The sequence below is a fragment of the Bacillus rossius genome, chromosome 11 (assembly GCF_032445375.1).
Source record: "Bacillus rossius redtenbacheri isolate Brsri chromosome 11, Brsri_v3, whole genome shotgun sequence".
In the NCBI taxonomy this organism is placed as follows: Eukaryota; Metazoa; Arthropoda; class Insecta; order Phasmatodea; family Bacillidae; genus Bacillus; species Bacillus rossius.
This window is the reverse complement of record NC_086338.1, coordinates 38056406-38076277: the sequence shown is the minus strand read 5'-3', so window position 1 is coordinate 38076277 and position 19872 is coordinate 38056406. Positions and strand designations below refer to the sequence as shown.

Genomic DNA, 19872 nt, shown 5'->3' with positions numbered 1-19872 from the left:
CGTTGCAACTCCAAATAGTTATCTCAGATGGTAATAGGTAGTGTCGGTAACTCATTTCCCTATGATAATTATACATAAATATAGTTTAAAAAACTAAAATAACATGCTTTTAAAGAATATCAAACTAAAAAGTTAAAAATAAATATAGTTTAAAAAACTAAAAAACATGCTTTTAAAGAATATCAAACTAAAAAGTAAAAAAAATTTTAAAATTAAATTTATGACAATAGTATATAAGCAATACTAGTATAAATGAGAAAAAAGCATGGGGCGCTTAATATTCAAAAAATATGGCACAAAGCGCCTCAAGATTTTTTCTCATTTATACTAGTATTGCTTATATACTATTGTCATAAATTTAATTTAAAAATTTTTTTTTACTTTTTAGTTTGATATTCTTTAAAAGCATGTTTTTTAGTTTTTTAAACTATATTTTTTTAAACTGTTAAGTAACCTTTTTCAGTAGAAAACACTACTGCTTAGGGTAAAAAAAAGTCTACTATTGAATTAAGTTAAAAGGTCTGGTTGAAATAAAATATTTTCCAGATTCCTTATTCTTACGTGTTGGAAATTTTTTTTTTGAAAAAAAAAAAAAAATCAGGTTGGCAACGCCAATAGCTTGACACCAAGCACGTGTTTTGTTTAGCGGGTTGGCGCTGGGACCCCGTCAACTACACTGGTCGTGTTAATTGTTCATCTGCCATTGCTGCAATATATAATTTTTTTTCCCTGCGAACATAAATGGGTAACAATCGTCGCTTCTGACGTTTTCACGATACACTCCACACAGGTGTTCTTATTTACAACTAGTATTTCATTATCGCCACGAATATCGCCATCGGATCAAAGTGATCAACTTTCTTATCTTCAGCACCGACAGGAAAGATCGTTTTCTTCAGCAAAATATTTGTTTGCATTTCGCCAAACAGAGCAAGTTGTTTGATTTGAATTTTGAAATAATATGTTTAGTTCGGAGGAAATACAAAAGCGAAGTCTGCGTATACCTTCGGCATTCTAATCTCACCAGCGTAATTATCAAATTCCTTTTATATTTCAAGAATAATTTACATTTAATTCAAACCACACAACACAACCACATATTCATCTTATGCAATCATCCTTTTTCTAAGTGTCCATAATTTTTCCAAAGTTCGGAGGATATATTTGAATGCGGCTTGAATCTATTTTCACTTTTCACAGTAATGATACTTCCATTGTCTTCAGTCTCTTTCAAACCTTCAACGTTCTTCAATTCAAGTTCTTTGTCGAGATAAGAGAGATATGAACTTAATCACGTTCAACACAAGGAATATTATTGTCGTCATGCAGCGCACTCTTCTTTAGCAAAGTAGCACCATCATTAAGCTCTGTCTTGTTAGCGAGCGTGCCATGTCTTTTTAAGCTATCACGTTGCATAAACAACCTGCCACACCGATCGAAACTTAATATTTACGAGGTGGGCTTTAAACACAATCATTCTTCTCGTGTCGTCTAGCATTCTTTCTCTGGGCAAATTCCTTGCTCCAGTAAATGCACTTGCAGCTGCAGCTATCGACCCGGAATCCGTATTAGCTTCTGTGACTATGGTCAGATGCAGACTGAAATTTTATATTGAAATTCAATATTTAAATAGGATTTTAAACAATCCATCAGTAAGAGTTAAAGTTTTTCAATTGGAAAATTCATGCCCAATTAGTAGGGGCATGCAGATTTCGCGAAAAGATTTCGAGACAAGATGAAAGTTAAAACACTAAAGCATCGTTTGTGTTTCGTGATTGGGTGAGTTTCTCCCAGATACATATCGATTGTAACAACACCAATGACAGTGATTCAGTGCGAAAGCAAACGCGTCCAGAATGGCTCGGTCGAATAAGGCAACGACTTCTCTCGCAGACGGCCGCCAATCTCAAGGAAGAAACCACAGTTGCGGGTAAAACTTGTTGCAGTCTAATAAGTGTTCAGATCTTTTCGCGAAAAATACCTGCCCCTACCAATTAGTTCTGCTTTTCACCAAGAGATGTCGATTCATTTTATGTCTCAGAGAGTGGTCATGCTGTACAAAGAAATATCTAAATCAACCTAGCATATATATGTACAGCTGAGACGGCGATCCGTTGCTTACCCCCCCCCCCCCCCTCTTCGACTCACAGTCCTGTTCGTGGAGGCTTGGAATTCCGCACGCCAGCGCTCCGAGCGATGGGCGCTTGAAACAGAATCGATTGCACTCAGGTATCGTCCTCATTTGGGAAAAAGAGCCAAAACACTAAACAAGGGATTCTTTTTTCTAAAACTCAAATAACATATTTAAATTGTAATATGAATAATAACCAATAGAAAAGGATATTAAAAAAATTACAACTAGCCTTATAAATTAGAATATTACACCCAAAAAATTATTAAATTAAATAAAGATAATAAAGTTACCATTAAATAGTTAAAATAAATTATTTTTAAAAATAAATTTAAATATGATTATGCATGGTAACGCCACAGTCGGTTTTTTGTCCACGTGATCTGTTTGTTATAATAGTTGGGTAGTTTACTGTGGGTAGTCGATACTGTCATATGGTTCTAATTCCTTCCTCTATGCTGGCTTTACATTTAACAATTGACATCGGCCGATTTTGGCTTGTTTCCTGTGTGTTTGCGTAAGTATTTTTTTTTCTATTTTCCGGGTTTTCTCCATGACATGCAATTGAAATTAGCAATGGAGTTTGTTCAAAATAATGATTCAAATCAATATACTCCATTACAAGTATCATTCATAGAGCGTAATAAATTACAAATTGGAATTTCACACCGGAGCTACACAATCGCAACAAACATGGCGACAAAAAGCAGCCTGCAGAGCGTCTTTACATTTTTTCGGCTCTCTGCTTTATTCGTTATTATCACTCCCCCTTCTCACTATCTTTCATTGAGTGCCCCAATCCTTTAGTTAATGCCCTGACGAGTAGGGCCATGTATTTTTCGCGAAAAGATTTCGAGAAAAGCTGTGTATTGAAACACTGTAGCGTCGTCTGTGTTTCGTGATTGGTCCGATTTCTTTCAGTCTTCTGCCTACTTGTCGGCACACGAATCGCAAGCGGAAGCAAAGACTTCATGACTGGCCCGGCCAAATGGGGCAATGTATTCTCCTGAAGACGAACGCTAATTACAAGGAAACAAGCGGTAGTAAATTATTTCAGTTTAACGTGCGTGCAGATTCATCCACAAGAAAAAAAAAACTTGTCCGTACTGGTGAGCTATCGTCTCAGCTTAACCTACCGGCTGATGTAAAGAAATTTCGCTTAGAGGAATCTAAGGACGGTATTCCAAGATTTCCGGGAATAAGGCAGCGAGTAAGCACCGCCTTGTTGGAACACAACCGTAACCTAACTCGCGGGCCGTATTCCAGAACGTGGCAAAAAAAAATCCCAGTAAGGAAACGAATCGGCGACAGTTTTTAATAAACGGCTACATGCGTGAGGGTAGAAGCTGTTTTCAACATTTTCTAGAGGACGTTTCGCAACCATAGATACAATTATTACTGAAAAAATGATAGCACCACCGTCACACACCACCTTTCTAATTTTCTCAAGTACTTTTCAAGTTTGAGATTATTTCTCGTTATGGTTAGGGACCGGAAAAATTTTCGGGGGTCAACGACCTCTAGGATGAACTTTATAGTTCTACGTACACTCGGTCATGTGACCCTCTCATTGGCTGCTGTCTTGTGAAGGTGTCCCAACGTAGCGGCCTGTGATTCGTCACAGCTTCGGTTGAGTGTTTCTCACTGGCCCAGAGTCGTCCAGGTGAGTTGTGAGCAAATAGCAGAGGCTGCACTGAGGTATAACTATTTGAATTTCAGGCTGTCGTGAAATGAATCCGCGAATTTTCCGGTCTCTAGTTATGGCCATTAAAGTGTACAGAATGTATTCCATAATCATGAAGTTTCGTTTGCCACACCAACACGCTTGGTACGTCCCCGATGATCACAAAAATGACGGCATTCGAGTTATTGGCGCCAGACACGGGTCCGCCATCTGGAAGGAATTAAACGAAAAAGTGAGCAGATGTTGGGCAACAACAGATCGGCAACGGATAGGTAGAGACCGGAAAAATTCGCGAATTCATTTCGCGATAGACTAAAATACAAATAGTTGTACCTCAGTGCTGCCTCTTCTATTGGCTCACAACTCTACCTGGATGACTCTATGGGCCAATGAGAAAGGCCATCACCAAAGCTGTATCGAATCACAGGCTGCTACGTTGGGATTTCTCCACAAGACAGCAGCCAATGGGTGGGTGACATTTGACCGAGTGTACGTAGAACTATGGAGTTCATCCTGCAGGTCATTGAACCCGCGAATTTTTCCGGTCCGTATACGGATAGGTCACCGAAATCCGTTTCTTGAAACTAGTGGACTGGCCGTGTGTCATCGTTAGAGACCGGTAAAATTCGCGGGTTCAATGACCTCCAGGAAAGACTGCAATATCCTCTACACACTCGGGCAAATTCCAACTGTTCATTGGCTGCTGACTTGTGAGTCGTCTCGACTGGGTGGCCTGTGATTCGACACTTCTATGAGTGATGGGTAGGGCCATGACAATTTCGCTAAAAGATCCCGAGAGTAGCTGGAAGTTAAAACACTGTAGCATCGTCTGTGTTTCGTGGTTGGGTGAGTTACTTTGAGGTGTGTGTCGATTGTTACAGCAACCAATCACACTAATTCAGTGTGGAAGCAAACTCGTCCTTAGTGGCTCGTGCAAACAAGGCAACGACTTCTCTCACAGACGGCCGCCAATCACAAGGAAGAAACCGCTGGTGTGGGCATACCTTGTTGCAGTCTAATAGGCGTTCAGATTTTTTCGCGAAAATTTCCTGCCCCTAGTGATGGGTCTCTAATTGGCCCTTCAGTCCTCCAGATTAACAGTGAACCAATGACAGAAGCAAAACTAAGGTATAATTATTTGAATTTTAGCATAACACGAAATGAACCCGCGAATTTTCCGGGTCTCTAGTTATGGTACAGGTTCAGCACCTAGTGTGTTGGAACGCCGCGCCGGCTCGGGAGACGGTTGGTTGTCGGCGAGATCGCGCGAGGCTGCCGTGACCTTTGAATATATATACTGTATAGAAGTCGCCAGCCCAGGTTAAAATTTCTAACACGGTTGTGAGGTAGTTGTTTAATTCACCGCCGCAATCGCCACCATCTCTATAGGGCATCGACTTGTGGTGGTCCCTAGCGGACAAGTGTCGAACTCTTCAAACACCCCCTTCCCCCTCCTGTTGAATGACCTTGAGCTGTAGTGAATGATGGGTGGGGGGGGGGTGCGGGGAATGACAGCGGGCGACAGTGCTGCGCTCTAACGTGTAAATAACAACTAAGACGATACAGGGCGTCACGGCAGCGCACTGCAGCGGTGAAGTTCCCAAGCTGCTCATCATACGCTCCTGAAAAACGTAGAGTAAATCCTATCCACTCGCGACTTCTATACAGTATATATATATATATTCAAAGCCGTGACGCAGGAGGGACGGACTCTGGACCTCGCCGCACGGGGCCGTTATCGGGCGAGCAGCAGCCTGCAGGGTTACCGCCGGCAGTCGCGCGAGCGGCGGCGACGACGAGGGGGGCCAGATGGAGTTCGCGACGGGCGGGCTGGCGGCCGTGTGCGCCGGCTTCTTCACCAACCCGCTGGAGGTGGTCAAGACGCGGCTGCAGCTGCAGGGGGAGCTGCGGGCCAGAGGGATGTACGCCGTGCACTACAGGTGCGCCATCTGCAGGGATCTCGCGCGGCCCAGGGGGCTTCGCCCCAGGCGGTCCAGGCCCACGGTTAGACACAGGGAAAAAAAATTCGCGGGTTCAATGACCTCCAGGATGGACTCCAATATCCTCTGCTGCGCACTCGGGCAGATGCCAACTGTTCATTGGCTGCTGACTTGTGAGTCGTATCGTCTGGGTGGCCTGTGATTCGACACTTCTATGAGTGAGGGTCTCTAATTGGCCCTCAGTCCTGGTCTAGTTTAACAGTGGGGAACCAATGACAGAAGCAGCACTAAGGTATAATTATTTGAATTTTAGCATAACACGAAATGAACCCGCGAATTTTTTCAGGTCTCTACCCATGGTTCAAGATGTGCGTGGGGAAAATTTATCCAGGAAAAAAAAAATATATATATATATAGGGACTGGAAAAATTCGCGGTTTCAGTGACCACTAGGGTAGACTCCACGATTCTCTATGTACTCGGGCAACTATCACCTGGTCATTGGCTACCGACTCGGGACACCTGTTTACTGCGATTCTTATGATTCGATACTTCTTTTGTTGAGTGTTTGCCATTGGCTCAGAGTCCTTCAGGTAATTTGCGGTCCAATCACTGACGCAGCATTAAGCTAAACGAGTTTTCATACCAGCCTGTCTCGAAAGGAATCCGCGAATTTTTCCGGTCTATATATATAGGCCTATATATATCCACGTATTTTTTTCCGGGAAATTTTCCTCATTTTCAATACCAACGTATATTTACATAATTTAAGATTTTTTTTATCAAAATAATATAATCTCTTTTTATAGGTAGTCTATGTGCGTTTTTTTTGTATTCATCATCTTATACCGCTTGTAAAATTTTATGTTATACATAGGGGCAGGCATTTTTTTTTCGCGAATAAATCTGAACGCCTGTTAGATCGTAACAAGGTACACCTGCATCAGCGGTTGCTTCTTTTTTTTATTGGCGGGATTCTGCAAGAGAAGTCGTTGCCTTATTTGACCGAGCCATACTCAGGAAGCGTTTGCTTCCCCACTTAATTACTGTGATTGGTGTTGTAACAATCGACGTGCGTCTGAAAGAAATTCACGCAATCACGAAACACAGACGATGCTACAATGTTTTAACTTATAACCAATCTCGAAATCTTTTCGCGAAATATGCATGGCCCTACAAATACATTAGAATATAGGTTATAAAAAAACTTTGACGTTAAAAAGTATAGGTATATAACTGTGGAGTATAAGTGTATAAAGTAATTTTTATATCTTTCTTTACCACCTAATGACTAGAGACCTGCAAAATTCGCGGATTCATTCGGTGATAGGCTAGAATTCAAACACATATACCTCTTAGATAATTTTGCTATTGGCTTACTGTTCATCTGGACGAATCTCAACCAGTTATAAACCCTCAACCAAAGAAGGATCGAATCACAGACAAACCAGCTGAGACGACTTACAAGTCGGCAGCCAATGAACTTGCGTTATTTGCCCGAGTGTACAGGGGTATGTGCAGTCTATCCTGAAGGCCATCGAAACCGCGAATTTTGCAGGTCTCTACTAATGACACTTCTTTTGTTATTTGGGCATGTCTATATTGAAACGGTTGATAAAATTCAATTGTGGGTTAGCATATAGTTTTCCGTTGGATTACCGGGCATTTTTTTTTTCTTTCAGAAAATACTTTTCCGGAAAACTAACATCCCTACCTTGTGCATGCAATACGCGGCAAACATAGCTTTCGTGGTTTTATTTTGAATGACTAGTGGATTTTCTACAAATGTATAATTCTAGGGGTATAAACTGGAAAAAAAATCCCGGAGTCATCTCGCGTTGGTCTAGAATACAAATTCGTTCATCATTATGCTGCTTCATTGATTGGACTACAGTTTACATGAGGAACTCCGAGCCAATGAAAAATCGTCAACAAAAGAAGTATCGAATCACAAAATCCCAGTTAACAAATTTCACGAGTTTTTATCCAATGAGCAGGTGCAGTTTACCCGAGTACCTAGACATAGAGTAAGTACCTATCGTCAAAGAAGAGGTCATTTAAACGCGAATTTTTCCAGTCCTTATATATGCGTCATGGTGTAAATCATAGCGAACATCATCCTTTAAGTCTTAAATTGTACTAATATAATTTTATATATTGCAGCATTATATTAATGTTTATTTCATTTTAAATGTTTTATAATTGAGCAAAAATGAAAAAAAAAACTTAATTCAAATACAAATTGTAAAAATGGTTTGTTTTAAATTGTTAAATTTTGACTTGAAAGGGTTAGTTCCAAAAGGAGGGGGTGGGTTTGCAGCACACTGAAAGAAAGAACAGAAATACCTATCCCATCACTCATGGATTTAATCACTATCTGTGTTAACATAACATATTTTCAATTTAAAGACGAATTCTGCAGGCAACCTGAAGGAATGGCAATGGATAAAGGTAGTAAGTAGACGGGTAGGAAGTTGCGTTAAAAAACAGCCTAACAATTTATAACGCGCTAATAAAAACTATTATAAAATAGTGCGTGCCGCACCTACTGGAGTGACGCGTTGTCGTTAAAATATAAAAGGAGCCGACATTCATGCCACAGTTCGATGCACGTAAGGCTGTTCTATGCGAGGGGTTCTAGGTTCGTATCTCGGGCAAGGTATTGGTGTACGTTTATATTACTTTACATAAGTTAAAAAAATGTTTAAAAAAATAATTTAACACCTCAAATAATGAGGGTTATGAGTAAATAAGGAGTCATTAGCTCCTTGGTAATGAAAAAATTTCCAACGAGCCAAATTTTTTAAAAATAATAATGAAAAAAACTAGTGTTTCAGTACTTGCCATAGATGTCTAACATTACCTCGCTAACGAGCAAATTCACGTGTTCTCATCTCGCAAAGTACATGTATAGTACAAAATTCGGACACGAAATTTAACGTAGAATTCTTTAAAATAATGCCGAGCGTAATAATATATATATATATACGGAAATCGTTATTTCAACTACATTTCTAGAAGCGAATCACAAGTAGTTTGCGCACCCGCCGCTAGAATTCGCTGTGCGAGCAGCTACGTTGTCCATTGAATCATTCTATTAGCGGAGCGAAAATTATATATATATATATATATATATATATATATAACGCCTCCAATAAAAGTGAAAAAAGACCTGAAAAAAATACTACACCCCGGTTTCAGACCTAATTTTCAATAAGTAATTTTATTGAAACACTGCCCATATTGTTATAATTGATTAAACAGTTAAAACTGTAAAGTTTCCCAGTTAAATTTTTAAAAAATAATATTAACTGTAAGCGTTGTAGAGTGTTGGTTCTTGGTCACAATTAAAAGAGTAATTCAAACAGTTTTAGGCGCATGCGCGAATACTGCTTTGTTGTTTACTCGTCAAAGCGTTGACTAAAGGATCGGGGCACGCTATGTCTGTCTGCAGGCACTGCGAGACACACGAAGTTGTTTGCGAACACAGTGACGGAAGATACAACTCGTTTGGGAACTGTAAAATCTGAAGCAAGTTGTGTGAGACAGATAATAATGAAAACGCATGGTCATCCTCCTCGGTAAAAGATAACAAATTCACATCACATGCGCAACAAAAAAACAACAACAAAAACAAAGATAAGAAAGTCAAGGTCGGCGCAAAAATTTGAGATGAATAAACATTGAGAAGGTTTTGTACAAGAAACTATGTAGGAATAACTCCATAATACTTAAGAAATTCATTTGAAGTTTACAAAAACCTTATAATTAAGACCGTGTATTTTTTAACGAATTAATTTCCATTCCGAGACCAGATGTGAGTTAAAACTTTTTATCATTGACTGTGTTTCGTGGATGGCTGGTGTTATTTCGGCACATGTAAACAGTCAGCACACCGATCATAGCCATCCATTGCTGAAGCAAACGTGTTCTGAATGGTATGGCCGAATAGGGAAATGGCTAATCTTGCTGACAAGGGAACAAATCTCTATCGCGGGTATACCTTATAGCTAGGGACCGGATAAATTCGCGGGTTCAATGACCTGCAGGATGAACTCCATAGTTCTACATACACTCGGTCAAATGTCACCCACTCATTGGCTGCTGTCTTGTGAGACGTCCCAGCGCAGCAGCCTGTGATTCGATAAAGCTTTGGTTGGGTGTTTCTCGTTGGCCCAGAGTCATCCAGGTGAGTTGTGAGCCAATAGCAGAGGCAGCACTGAGGTATAACTATTTGTATTTTAGCCTATCGCGAAATGAATTCGCGAATTTTTTCGGTCTCTACTTATAGCAATCCAATGAGAGTGTAGATTTTTTCCACTAAAAATACAATACCCACTCTATATTCCACTAGCTGGACAGGCTTAAAACAGCTATAGGTTGCCGTAAAACTGTTCCCACAATGAAAACGGTACACTACAGCCAATTTTTAGGGCATCCCTCAGATACGGCGCGTACCTTCTGCACAAAAAAAATTCTATACTTGTACAAAAGATTGTTTTGGAAACCAGATACCTTGAAATAGTTTGTTATACTACAATAAAGTTATTGTAACTTTGTAGAAAACATGACTATGGTTATTTTTGCACATATGAAATTCCTTTTTTTTCTAGAGATAATACTGAGTGTTTCTACGAAAATTAACGCATAGTTTTATGTATTAATTGTTGTTTCATTTGAGAATTTTTTTTTTAAAAATGGAAAAGAAAATTCAAATATTCAATCATTGAACTTAATTTTGTTGCATCATGGTTATTAATGTGCGTAGATAATACTGGAAAGCTATTCAGGGGATGGTTTAGAAAAAACCTTAACTATTGGAGATACTGAGACAGCACAAAGCATTAATGCCTGGGTAAGAATACAAACCAATATTACTGCGAGCACTATTTTGTAGTGATAAAGATGTTTTCATGTAAATGTACAAACTTACAAATGTATGTACTTTCACTTGAATATTTCTGTTCCATTTACAACAACTACAAAAAATTACAGTGTGTACGTAAAGTGGAAACAGCTGATTGTCGATGCCAGTTACGACTACGACGGTGATACAGGCGCACCCCTGAGATCTGTTAACTAACTTTTGAAGGTGATCTTTATCGAAGTAACGGCCAAGTATCCATGCTACTGTTGTTGAACATTTTAGGAGCGATTCACTATGCTCCATAGTCAGCTCATCGCTAGAGAACGAAAATAAATATTTGAGAATTCATTTCGCGTTAGGCTAGAATCCAAACACTTTCACCTTAATGCTGCTTTAGTGATTGGACTACAGTTTACCTGAGGAACTCTGAGCCAATGAAAAAAAAAACCCAACAAAAGCAGTATCAAAAGCAAAAAAAGGAACAAAAGCAGTATCGCCTCACAAGCATCCCAGCTAACAGGTGTCACGAGACAGTAGCCAATGAGCAGGTGGTAATTTGTCCGAATACAAAATCATAATCACATGTTACTCAAATATCCTTCAAAAGATTATTATAGTGTTTAAATTGGCCTGATTATTAAAATATATCATTAAATGTGATGTAAAATCTTGTTTTTTTATTGTTGTAATTACACTATATCAAATAATTATTTTTATCACACAATAGTAAAATTTTATTTTATCATATTTAAACTTCTTAGGTTGCAAATACACTCAGATACGAAAATCGGACACGAAACGCAACGAATTCTTTCCAAAAACGCGGAGTGTGATAAATATATTAAAAATTGTGTTTTAAAGTAAATTTCTTGACGCGAATCACACGTAGTTTCCGCAACCACCGATAGAATTCGCTGCCGGAGCAGCTACGTCAACTATCGAATTATTTGATTAGCAGTTCGAAATTTTAAACTACTATATAATTAAACGGCTCTGATAAAAGAAAAAAAAAGTTTTGTTAAAATACTTTAATCCCGGATTTGGACTTGATTTTCCACAGGAATTTCATTTAACAGTTAATACTACAAAGTTTCCCTTTTATGTTTGTGAACATTGGTTTGCGCCATCCGCCACAGATGGCAGCACCGTGGTTGTTACATATTTCTGTTCCGGGACTTCCTTCGCATTCACAAAATTATTCCCGCCGTATACCGAGAGCTAATATGTTACACAAAAAAAAGTCGTAATTTGACTTTTACCTAGTGATTTTTGAAAGTAGGCTTGATTTATTAAAAAAAAAATTAATCCCTCCATGCGAATTTATTTTTTTCTTGTGACTCGGTTTAAATCTACCGAATTAGTAGAGACCGGAAAAATTCGCGGGTTCGATGACCTGCAGGATGAACTCTACAGTTCTACGTACACTCGGTCAAATGTCACCCACTCATTGGCTGCTGTCTTGTGAGACGCCCCAACGTAGCAGCCTGTGATTCGATAAAGCTTTGGTCGGGCGTTTCTCATTGGCCCAGAGCCATCCAGCTGAGTTGTGAGCCGATAGCAGAGGCAACACTGAAGTATAACTATTTGTATATTAGCCTATCGCGAAATGAATTAGCGAATTTTTCCGGTCTCTACGAATTAGTAGAGACCGGAAAAATTCGCGGATTCATTTCGCGTTATGCTAGAATCCAAAAAAACTGTACCTTTATATTGCTTCTGTGATTGGCTTACAGTTTGTTTGAAGGACTTTGAGCCAATGGAAAACCTTCAACCAAAAAAAGTATCGAATCGCAAGCGTCCCAGTTGACATGTGTCACGAGTCGATAGCCAATGAGCAGGTGGCATTTGCCTGAGTGTGTAGGGGGTTGTGGAGTCTATCCTAGAGGTCATTGAAAGCGCGAATTTTTCCAGTCTCTACGAATTAGTATAATGCCTAGGGACACCTGTATTTCGCGAATACATTTCGTGTCAAGGTATTTCACAAAATACTGTAGCTTTCCTCCTGTGGTTATTGGCTTGAGGTCGGTGAGAGGTGTCGTCCCGCTCTTTGACGGGGCCAATGAGAGTGTGGTCACCGTACTGCTGCACCCTCACAATTTGCCATGACTAGAGACCGGAAAAATTCGCGAATTCATTTCGCGATAAGCTAAAGTACAAATCGTTATACCTCAGTGCTGCCTCCGCTATTGGTTCACAACTCACCTGGATGACTCTGGGCGAATGAGAAACACCCAACCAAAGCTTTATCGAATCACAGGCTGCTACGCTGGAACTTCTCACGAGACAGCAGCCAATGAGTGGGTGACATTTGACCTAGTGTACGTAGATCTATGTAGTTCATCCTGCAGGTCATTGAACCCGCGAATTTTTCCTGTCCCTAGCCATGACTCTTAGAAAAAGCTACAGTGTTTTGTGAAATACCTTGACATGAAATGAAATCGCGGAATACAGGTGTCCCTAGTAATGCCTGGTAGATGGTATGAACGAACGCCCATGTTCTAATTTGGCAGCGCCCCTGCAGTCTTATAGTTTTTGCGCAAAGATGCTCGCGGGTCGCCGCGGCCTCTCCCACGCGAGTGGGGGAGGCCACTGACCAAAAATTTTACGGTGCTACGAAAAGCGTATAGGCCTTCCGCCTGGCACGTATTAAGAACCTCCCTTAAAATCACTCCCATTTGGTTAGTAGGGCTCGCAATCACTTCGGTTGTGCGAGACTGACTTCAGCGTGGAGGGGCTGTTGTCAAAAAAAAAAAAAATGGAACGCCCATGTTCCTCGCGGCTCGGTGGCTGAGAGCCGGGACGTGTGGTGTGGCGCAGGGGCTTCTTCCACGCGTTCAGCGCCGTGGCGCGCGCGGACGGCCTGCTGGCGCTGCAGAAGGGGCTGGTGCCCGGGCTGTGGTACCAGCTGGCGCTCAACGGCACGCGCCTGGGGCTGTACCAGGCGGCCGACGACCGCGGCTGGACGCGCGACCCCGCCGGCCACGTGTCGCTCCTGAAGGCCGGGACCGTTGCCGCCGTCACGGGCTGCGCCGGCGGCTACGTGGGCAGCCCCTTCTACCTGGTGACCACACCTCTCCCTCCGTCTGTCAAGTACAGTCAATGGCGGGGACGCACCACAACGCCGAAATGCCACAACGCCGAAATGCCAAATTGACCACAACGCCGACAGCTAGAAAACTGCCGTGTACCACAACGCCGAATTGCCACAACGCCGAAATACACTAACGCCGAAAAATGTCATTGCAGGACTGCCACAAAGGTTAGGTTAGGTTAGACCAGGTTAGGTTAGACTAGGGTAGGTTAGACTAGGGTAGGTTAGACTAGGTTAGGTTAGGCTAGGCTAGGTTAGGTAAGGTTAGGCTAGGTAAGGTTAGACTAGGTTAGGTTAGGCTAGTTTAGGTAAGGCTAGGCTAGGATAGGCTAGGTTAAGTTAGGTTAGGTTATATTACGCTAGGTTAGGTTATGTTAGGTAAGGTTAGGTTTGATTGTGGTATTTCAGCGTTAAGGTACATTTAAGAAACACACACAAATTCATTCAGTTGTTATTTAGGCGTTGTGGTACACAGCAGTTTTCTAGCTGACGGTGTTGTGGTCAATTTTGACATTCGGCGTTATGTTATTTCGGCGTTGTGGTAACGACCCGCTACTTCAATGTCGTTTAATTTCCTTCTTTATAACCTATGTATATAAAAATCAGTTGCCCGCATGTGTGAAAAATAATCACTTGAGAACTGGTTGTTATTTCTTTCTTTTTGTTCGTAATTGTCAAAGTTGGTACGGTTTTTTTTTTTTTTTAGATCCATTGAAAAATTCGTTCAGTTTGAGAGCTCTGCTGTCTCAGGTTTTCAAAACAACAAAAATTCCGCATTAAATAATATCTCAGTGTTTAATCAGCGGTATCAAATCTTTGCTGCAACCGTCATATGTTTTCATAACATAACCTTAAAATTCCCATCAAATTCCACATTGAATAATATCAGTGTTTTTTCAGTGGTTATCATATCTTTGGTGCATTCATAACAGTAACATGTTTTCATAGCATAACACAGCCGTTAAAACTATCAAATTGGAACATTCTATTGATTTCAGTTCGTAGTTATTTGATATAAATGCCACCAGTGAGACATTGACGCCATAATTTGTGCAGAAATTCTTTATCCTGATACAGACACAGAATTGTATGAAATAGGGACGACGAATATGATTCATGGACCGTGTGGCGATTACAACCCGGAATCACCGTGCATGATATAAAAGAAAATGCTCCAAACGTTATCCGCGTGCTTTGTTGGCTGGCACAATCACAGACAATGACGGTCTCACCCGTGTATCGTCGTCGCTCTGCAGAAGATAACGGCAGAACGATAACGTTGAAAGTCAAACATAAGTTCACTGTAGTCGAAAACAGCTGGATTGTCCTGTATTCGTCACTGCTTTCCAAAACATTCACAGTTCATTGCAACGTTGAGTACTGAAATTCTGTGAAGTCAATCAAGTACGTTCGCAAGTACGTAACGAAAGGAAGCGACACGGCTGTATTTGGTATGGCAGCTCCTGGTGCCAAACGATGAAGTTTCGCAATATCAGAGGGGAAGGTTATGTCAGCTGCACTGAGGTGGTTTGGAGAATCTTTTTCATTTTCGATACACGAACGTCATCCATGCTATGTGGTCCATTTAGCTATGCACCTGGAGAATGGGACGAGTTTTATTTCACAGCAGCAGATTTAGTGCAGAGAGTTGAACGACCACCAGCGACAAAGCTGCAAGCTTCTTCGCAACATGCGCAAGTGATCCATTTGCGCCAGGAGACTGCTTTACTCGGAGATACCGATATATATTTCACATGGAATGCACCACAAAAAAAAAAAAAAATTGGTTGTCTGTAAAGTTGGTTTACGGACGTTAGTTTAACGTGACAAGGTCATAACAAAACATTGATGAAATGATTGCATACTTTTATGAATAAAATTGAATCATTTTGATTGAATTATCACTACTTTATATGGATACAAAGAAGGAGTGAAATGAAATCTACAATTTAATTTATAAATTTACTTTTATTTGCACTCATTAATTCAAATATGTTTATTACTTTAACGAACAGATTATTTTAACTATAACTTTTATACATGTTTGCTATTTAACTTCTTCCAATCTGTGTTATTCTGTTAAGGATAGGACGATGATAGGAAAAGTAGGAAACGAATGGGAGTGTTTCAAGTTTAATGTGCCTCGATAAAGTCAAATCGATGGTTGTTCCAATCGAGTGGAAGAGAGATAGATGCGGCGCAAGCGTACAATGAGCGTAACGGGACACAGCGCAAAGGGGACAATGTGCGTTACGGGACACTTTTTCGTGCGTGCAGCCGGCGTTCATCGATTTATTAGACGTTGTCACGTCAAAAAAAAAAAAATTCCACCGTCAGAAACACGTAATGCCTTTTCCTGGATACATGAATTTATATTCACACGATGCATTGGAGAGAATTTAACACTGTTCATCCGAGCAATGACGAATGTTTTTACATGCTTTTGTTATTGGCTGATGTTCATGGACCGACTTCATTTTAATTATTAAGAACTGTTAATGGTGAGCTGTGCGCAACGTATCGAGAAGACTGTCAGTGTTTACATTCACTCGAGGGTGGCATTCATTGGGATCACACACTCGATGATGCTGTTATTTCGTCTACTGCGCATCAAAATCGATCACTTTTCGCCATCATCATTTCTACGTGTTTTCCATCCAACCCGCTTCGTTTGTGTGAACAAATACAAAGATAATATGGCTGAAGGCATTTTGCATCGAGTGCGTACAACAGCGGATCCCGACCTCGAATTAAACGCTGAAATACACAACGCCCAAGAGTTTGAGGTCAGTGTAATCCGGAATGGTGGTCAAGTTGTTACATAACCGAGAGTGTTAAAAATAACCTAGCGGCAAGAGGCGAGACTACAAAATGATTTGATGGATAAATTATAAATAGGGACCGGAAAAATTCGCGGATTCAATGACCTCTAGGATAGCCTCCATTATCCTCTGCATTTATCAAGTAAACACGAGTGTTCATTGGGTACTAAATTGTGAGGCTTGTGTAGCTTGTGATTCGACGCTTGTTTGGTCGATAGTCTCTCATTGGCCCAGAGAGCTCCAGTTAAACTGCGAGCCAATAGCAGAACCAGCAGAATATTACACATGTTTGAATTTCAGCCTATCACGAAATGAATCCGCGAATTTTTCCGGTCTCTAATTATAAAATTATATTTTAATTACATTATGTCAAATATTATTAACTTTATAGTTAAAGAAGTTTGAACTTCTAGAGGTTTAGTTTTACCATTAAATCTGTGAAATGATTTTAAAATAAGTTTTTCTAAGAAAAAATAAAGATATTTTTGTTGTCATAAATTTTGTACCATATGTATTAACCCTTTTAATTCATTCGTCCACTGATGTGAACAATTTGCATACCAATCATACATTCAATTCATGTGTGGGTCATGGTGTACATTATTGACATCATAAAAAACTTTATTATATAATAAGCATATATTAATTTTATAATTATAGTGTAAGAATATTACTACATAAAATATCCAAAAATTAGCTAACTTAAAATAAATAATGTGAGCGAGTCTTTCAGTACCTACTCACCAAAGATGTGTAACATCTAACCTCGGTAACAAGCAAATTCATGTATTCTCGTGTTGCAAATACACTTATAATACGAAAATTGACCACGAAAATTAACGCAGAATTCTTTGAAATGACGCCGAGCGTGATAAATGTATAAAATTGCGCTACTTCGATGATTGAATCATTTGATTAGTAGACTGACAAAAACAAAACAAAAAGGCTTGGGGAAAAAAAAAACAAAGTCCCGGTTTTGGACCTGGTTTATTAAAATACTCGCCCATGTAAAAAAATTTCCCCCCTTGTCTTTGTGAACGTTTTGGTCCGCGCCATCCGTAGTTGCTTGACTAGCGTCGCATTCGTTTCAGGAGGATGACACCCGCGTCATGCCGTGTACCGAGAACGTCAGGAAAGTGAGACTGAAAGCCGGGTTCTCGGCGAGTGACTGAGTGACTGAGTTACCTTTGAATATATATATATATATATATATATATATATATATATATATATATATACTGTATAGAAGTCGCGAGTGGATAGGATTTACTCTACGTTTTTTCAGGAGCGTATGATGAGCAGCTTGGGAACTTCACCGCTGCAGTGCGCTGCCGTAACGCCCTGTATCGTCTTAGGTTGTTATTTACACGTTAGAGCGCAGCACTGTCGCCCGCTGTCAATCCCCCGCACCTCAAAACCAAACATTCACTGGAGCTCAAGGTCGTTCAACGGGAGTTTGTGCGTCACAAAACTGTAGGGATGAGAGGTGGGGTAGAGGGTGGGTGGAGGACAACGCGTGTTTGAGGTTGGGTGGGGAAGGGGTGTTCGAAGAGTTTCGACACTTGTCCGCTAGGGACCACCACAAGACGATGCCCTAGAGATGGTGGCGATTGCGACGGTGAATCAACCAACTACCTCAAAACCGTATTAGACATTTTAACCTGGGCTGGCGTCTTCTATACAGTATATATATATTCAAAGGAGTGACTGAGTGGTCGGGCGCGGCGGTGTCGGCAGGTGAAGACGCACCTGCAGGCGCAGGCGGCGGACAGCGTGGCCGTGGGACACCAGCACGGACACTCCGGCATGACGCAGGGCCTGAGGCACGTCTACCAACAGCACGGCGTGGCGGGGCTGTGGCGAGGGGTGCTGGGCGCCATGCCGCGCTCCGCAGTCGGCTCCTTCTCGCAGCTCGTGTCCTTCGCCTACTGCAAGCAGTGGCTGTCCCGCTACCAGGTGCGTGGAAGGTCCTCCAACTCCAGTGGCTGTCCCGCTACCAGGTGCGTGGAAGGTCCTCCAGCTCCAGTGGCTGTCCCGCTACCAGGTGCGTGGAAGGTCCTCCAACTCCAGTGGCTGTCCCGCTACCAGGTGCGTGGAAGGTCCTCCAGCTCCAGTGGCTGTCCCGCTACCAGGTGCGTGGAAGGTCCTCCAACTCCAGTGGCTGTCCCGCTACCAGGTGCGTGGAAGGTCCTCCAACTCCAGTGGCTGTCCCGCTACCAGGTGCGTGGAAGGTCCTCCAGCTCCAGTGGCTGTCCCGCTACCAGGTGCGTGGAAGGTCCTCCAGCTCCAGTGGCTGTCCCGCTACCAGGTGCGTGGAAGGTCCTCCAGCTCCAGTGGCTGTCCCGCTACCAGGTGCGTGGAAGGTCCTCCAGCTCCAGTGGCTGTCCCGCTACCAGGTGCGTGGAAGGTCCTCCAACTCCAGTGGCTGTCCCGCTACCAGGTGCGTGGAAGGTCCTCCAGCTCCAGTGGCTGTCCCGCTACCAGGTGCGTGGAAGGTCCTCCAACTCCAGTGGCTGTCCCGCTACCAGGTGCGTGGAAGGTCCTCCAACTCCAGTGGCTGTCCCGCTACCAGGTGCGTGGAAGGTCCTCCAGCTCCAGTGGCTGTCCCGCTACCAGGTGCGTGGAAGGTCCTCCAACTCCAGTGGCTGTCCCGCTACCAGGTGCGTGGAAGGTCCTCCAGCTCCAGTGGCTGTCCCGCTACCAGGTGCGTGGAAGGTCCTCCAGCTCCAGTGGCTGTCCCGCTACCAGGTGCGTGGTGATTTTATTGGTAACCACAATATTAGTAGGAAATAAATACGGTATACAATTAATTGGGCTATCCTTACGAACCCGATTTTCCCCACACTCAACAATACGTTCTTTGAATGGTTCTTGCAAAAGGGAAGATTGATTCAAATCATAATTTTGGACACCCGCAATTACTAATGTGAACTATACGTTATAGAGCAAACTCTAAGAAGGGACAAAGAAATTTTAACACACAAATACTCAGAAAAACAAGCCAAAATAATCCGATGTTGAATGCGAAGACAGTGAACGGAATTAGTCGGGACCTTATCACAGCAAGGACGAACATTGTGGGGCGACAACGACGAGGCAGTTGCAAGAAAATTAAAAACACAGTAAATACAGACGAGCAACAACTTCGGACAACATAGCGACAGACAGAGGAACCCAACGACGATAACAAGCAAATCGTCCGGACAACATTACAGCGAAAAAAACACGCGAACCCAGGTGTTCTGCCAAACACGACAGCACAGACGAGCACAATTAGGGCTTCCCAGAACAAATCAAAACAGAAAACAAAATAAAATTGGTTGTCTGTAAAGTCGGTT

General features: G+C 41.7%; 1 protein-coding gene across 3 annotated transcripts in view; it reads left to right on the top strand.

The window, feature by feature from the left end:
* The window catches only part of LOC134536826 (solute carrier family 25 member 35-like), a 33275-nt gene that overhangs the window by 385 nt on the left and 13018 nt on the right, over positions 1-19872 (top strand). The window contains exons 2-4 of one of the 3 annotated variants that reach the window (XM_063376818.1): positions 5516-5755; positions 13439-13682; positions 18272-19282. In XM_063376818.1, the coding sequence (XP_063232888.1) occupies positions 5516-5755; positions 13439-13682; positions 18272-19282 (1495 nt within the window). Of the gene's footprint in view, positions 1-5515; positions 5756-13438; positions 13683-18271; positions 19283-19872 lie in introns of those variants that run through there. The other 2 variants (XM_063376820.1, XM_063376819.1) reach the window with 2 other exon arrangements.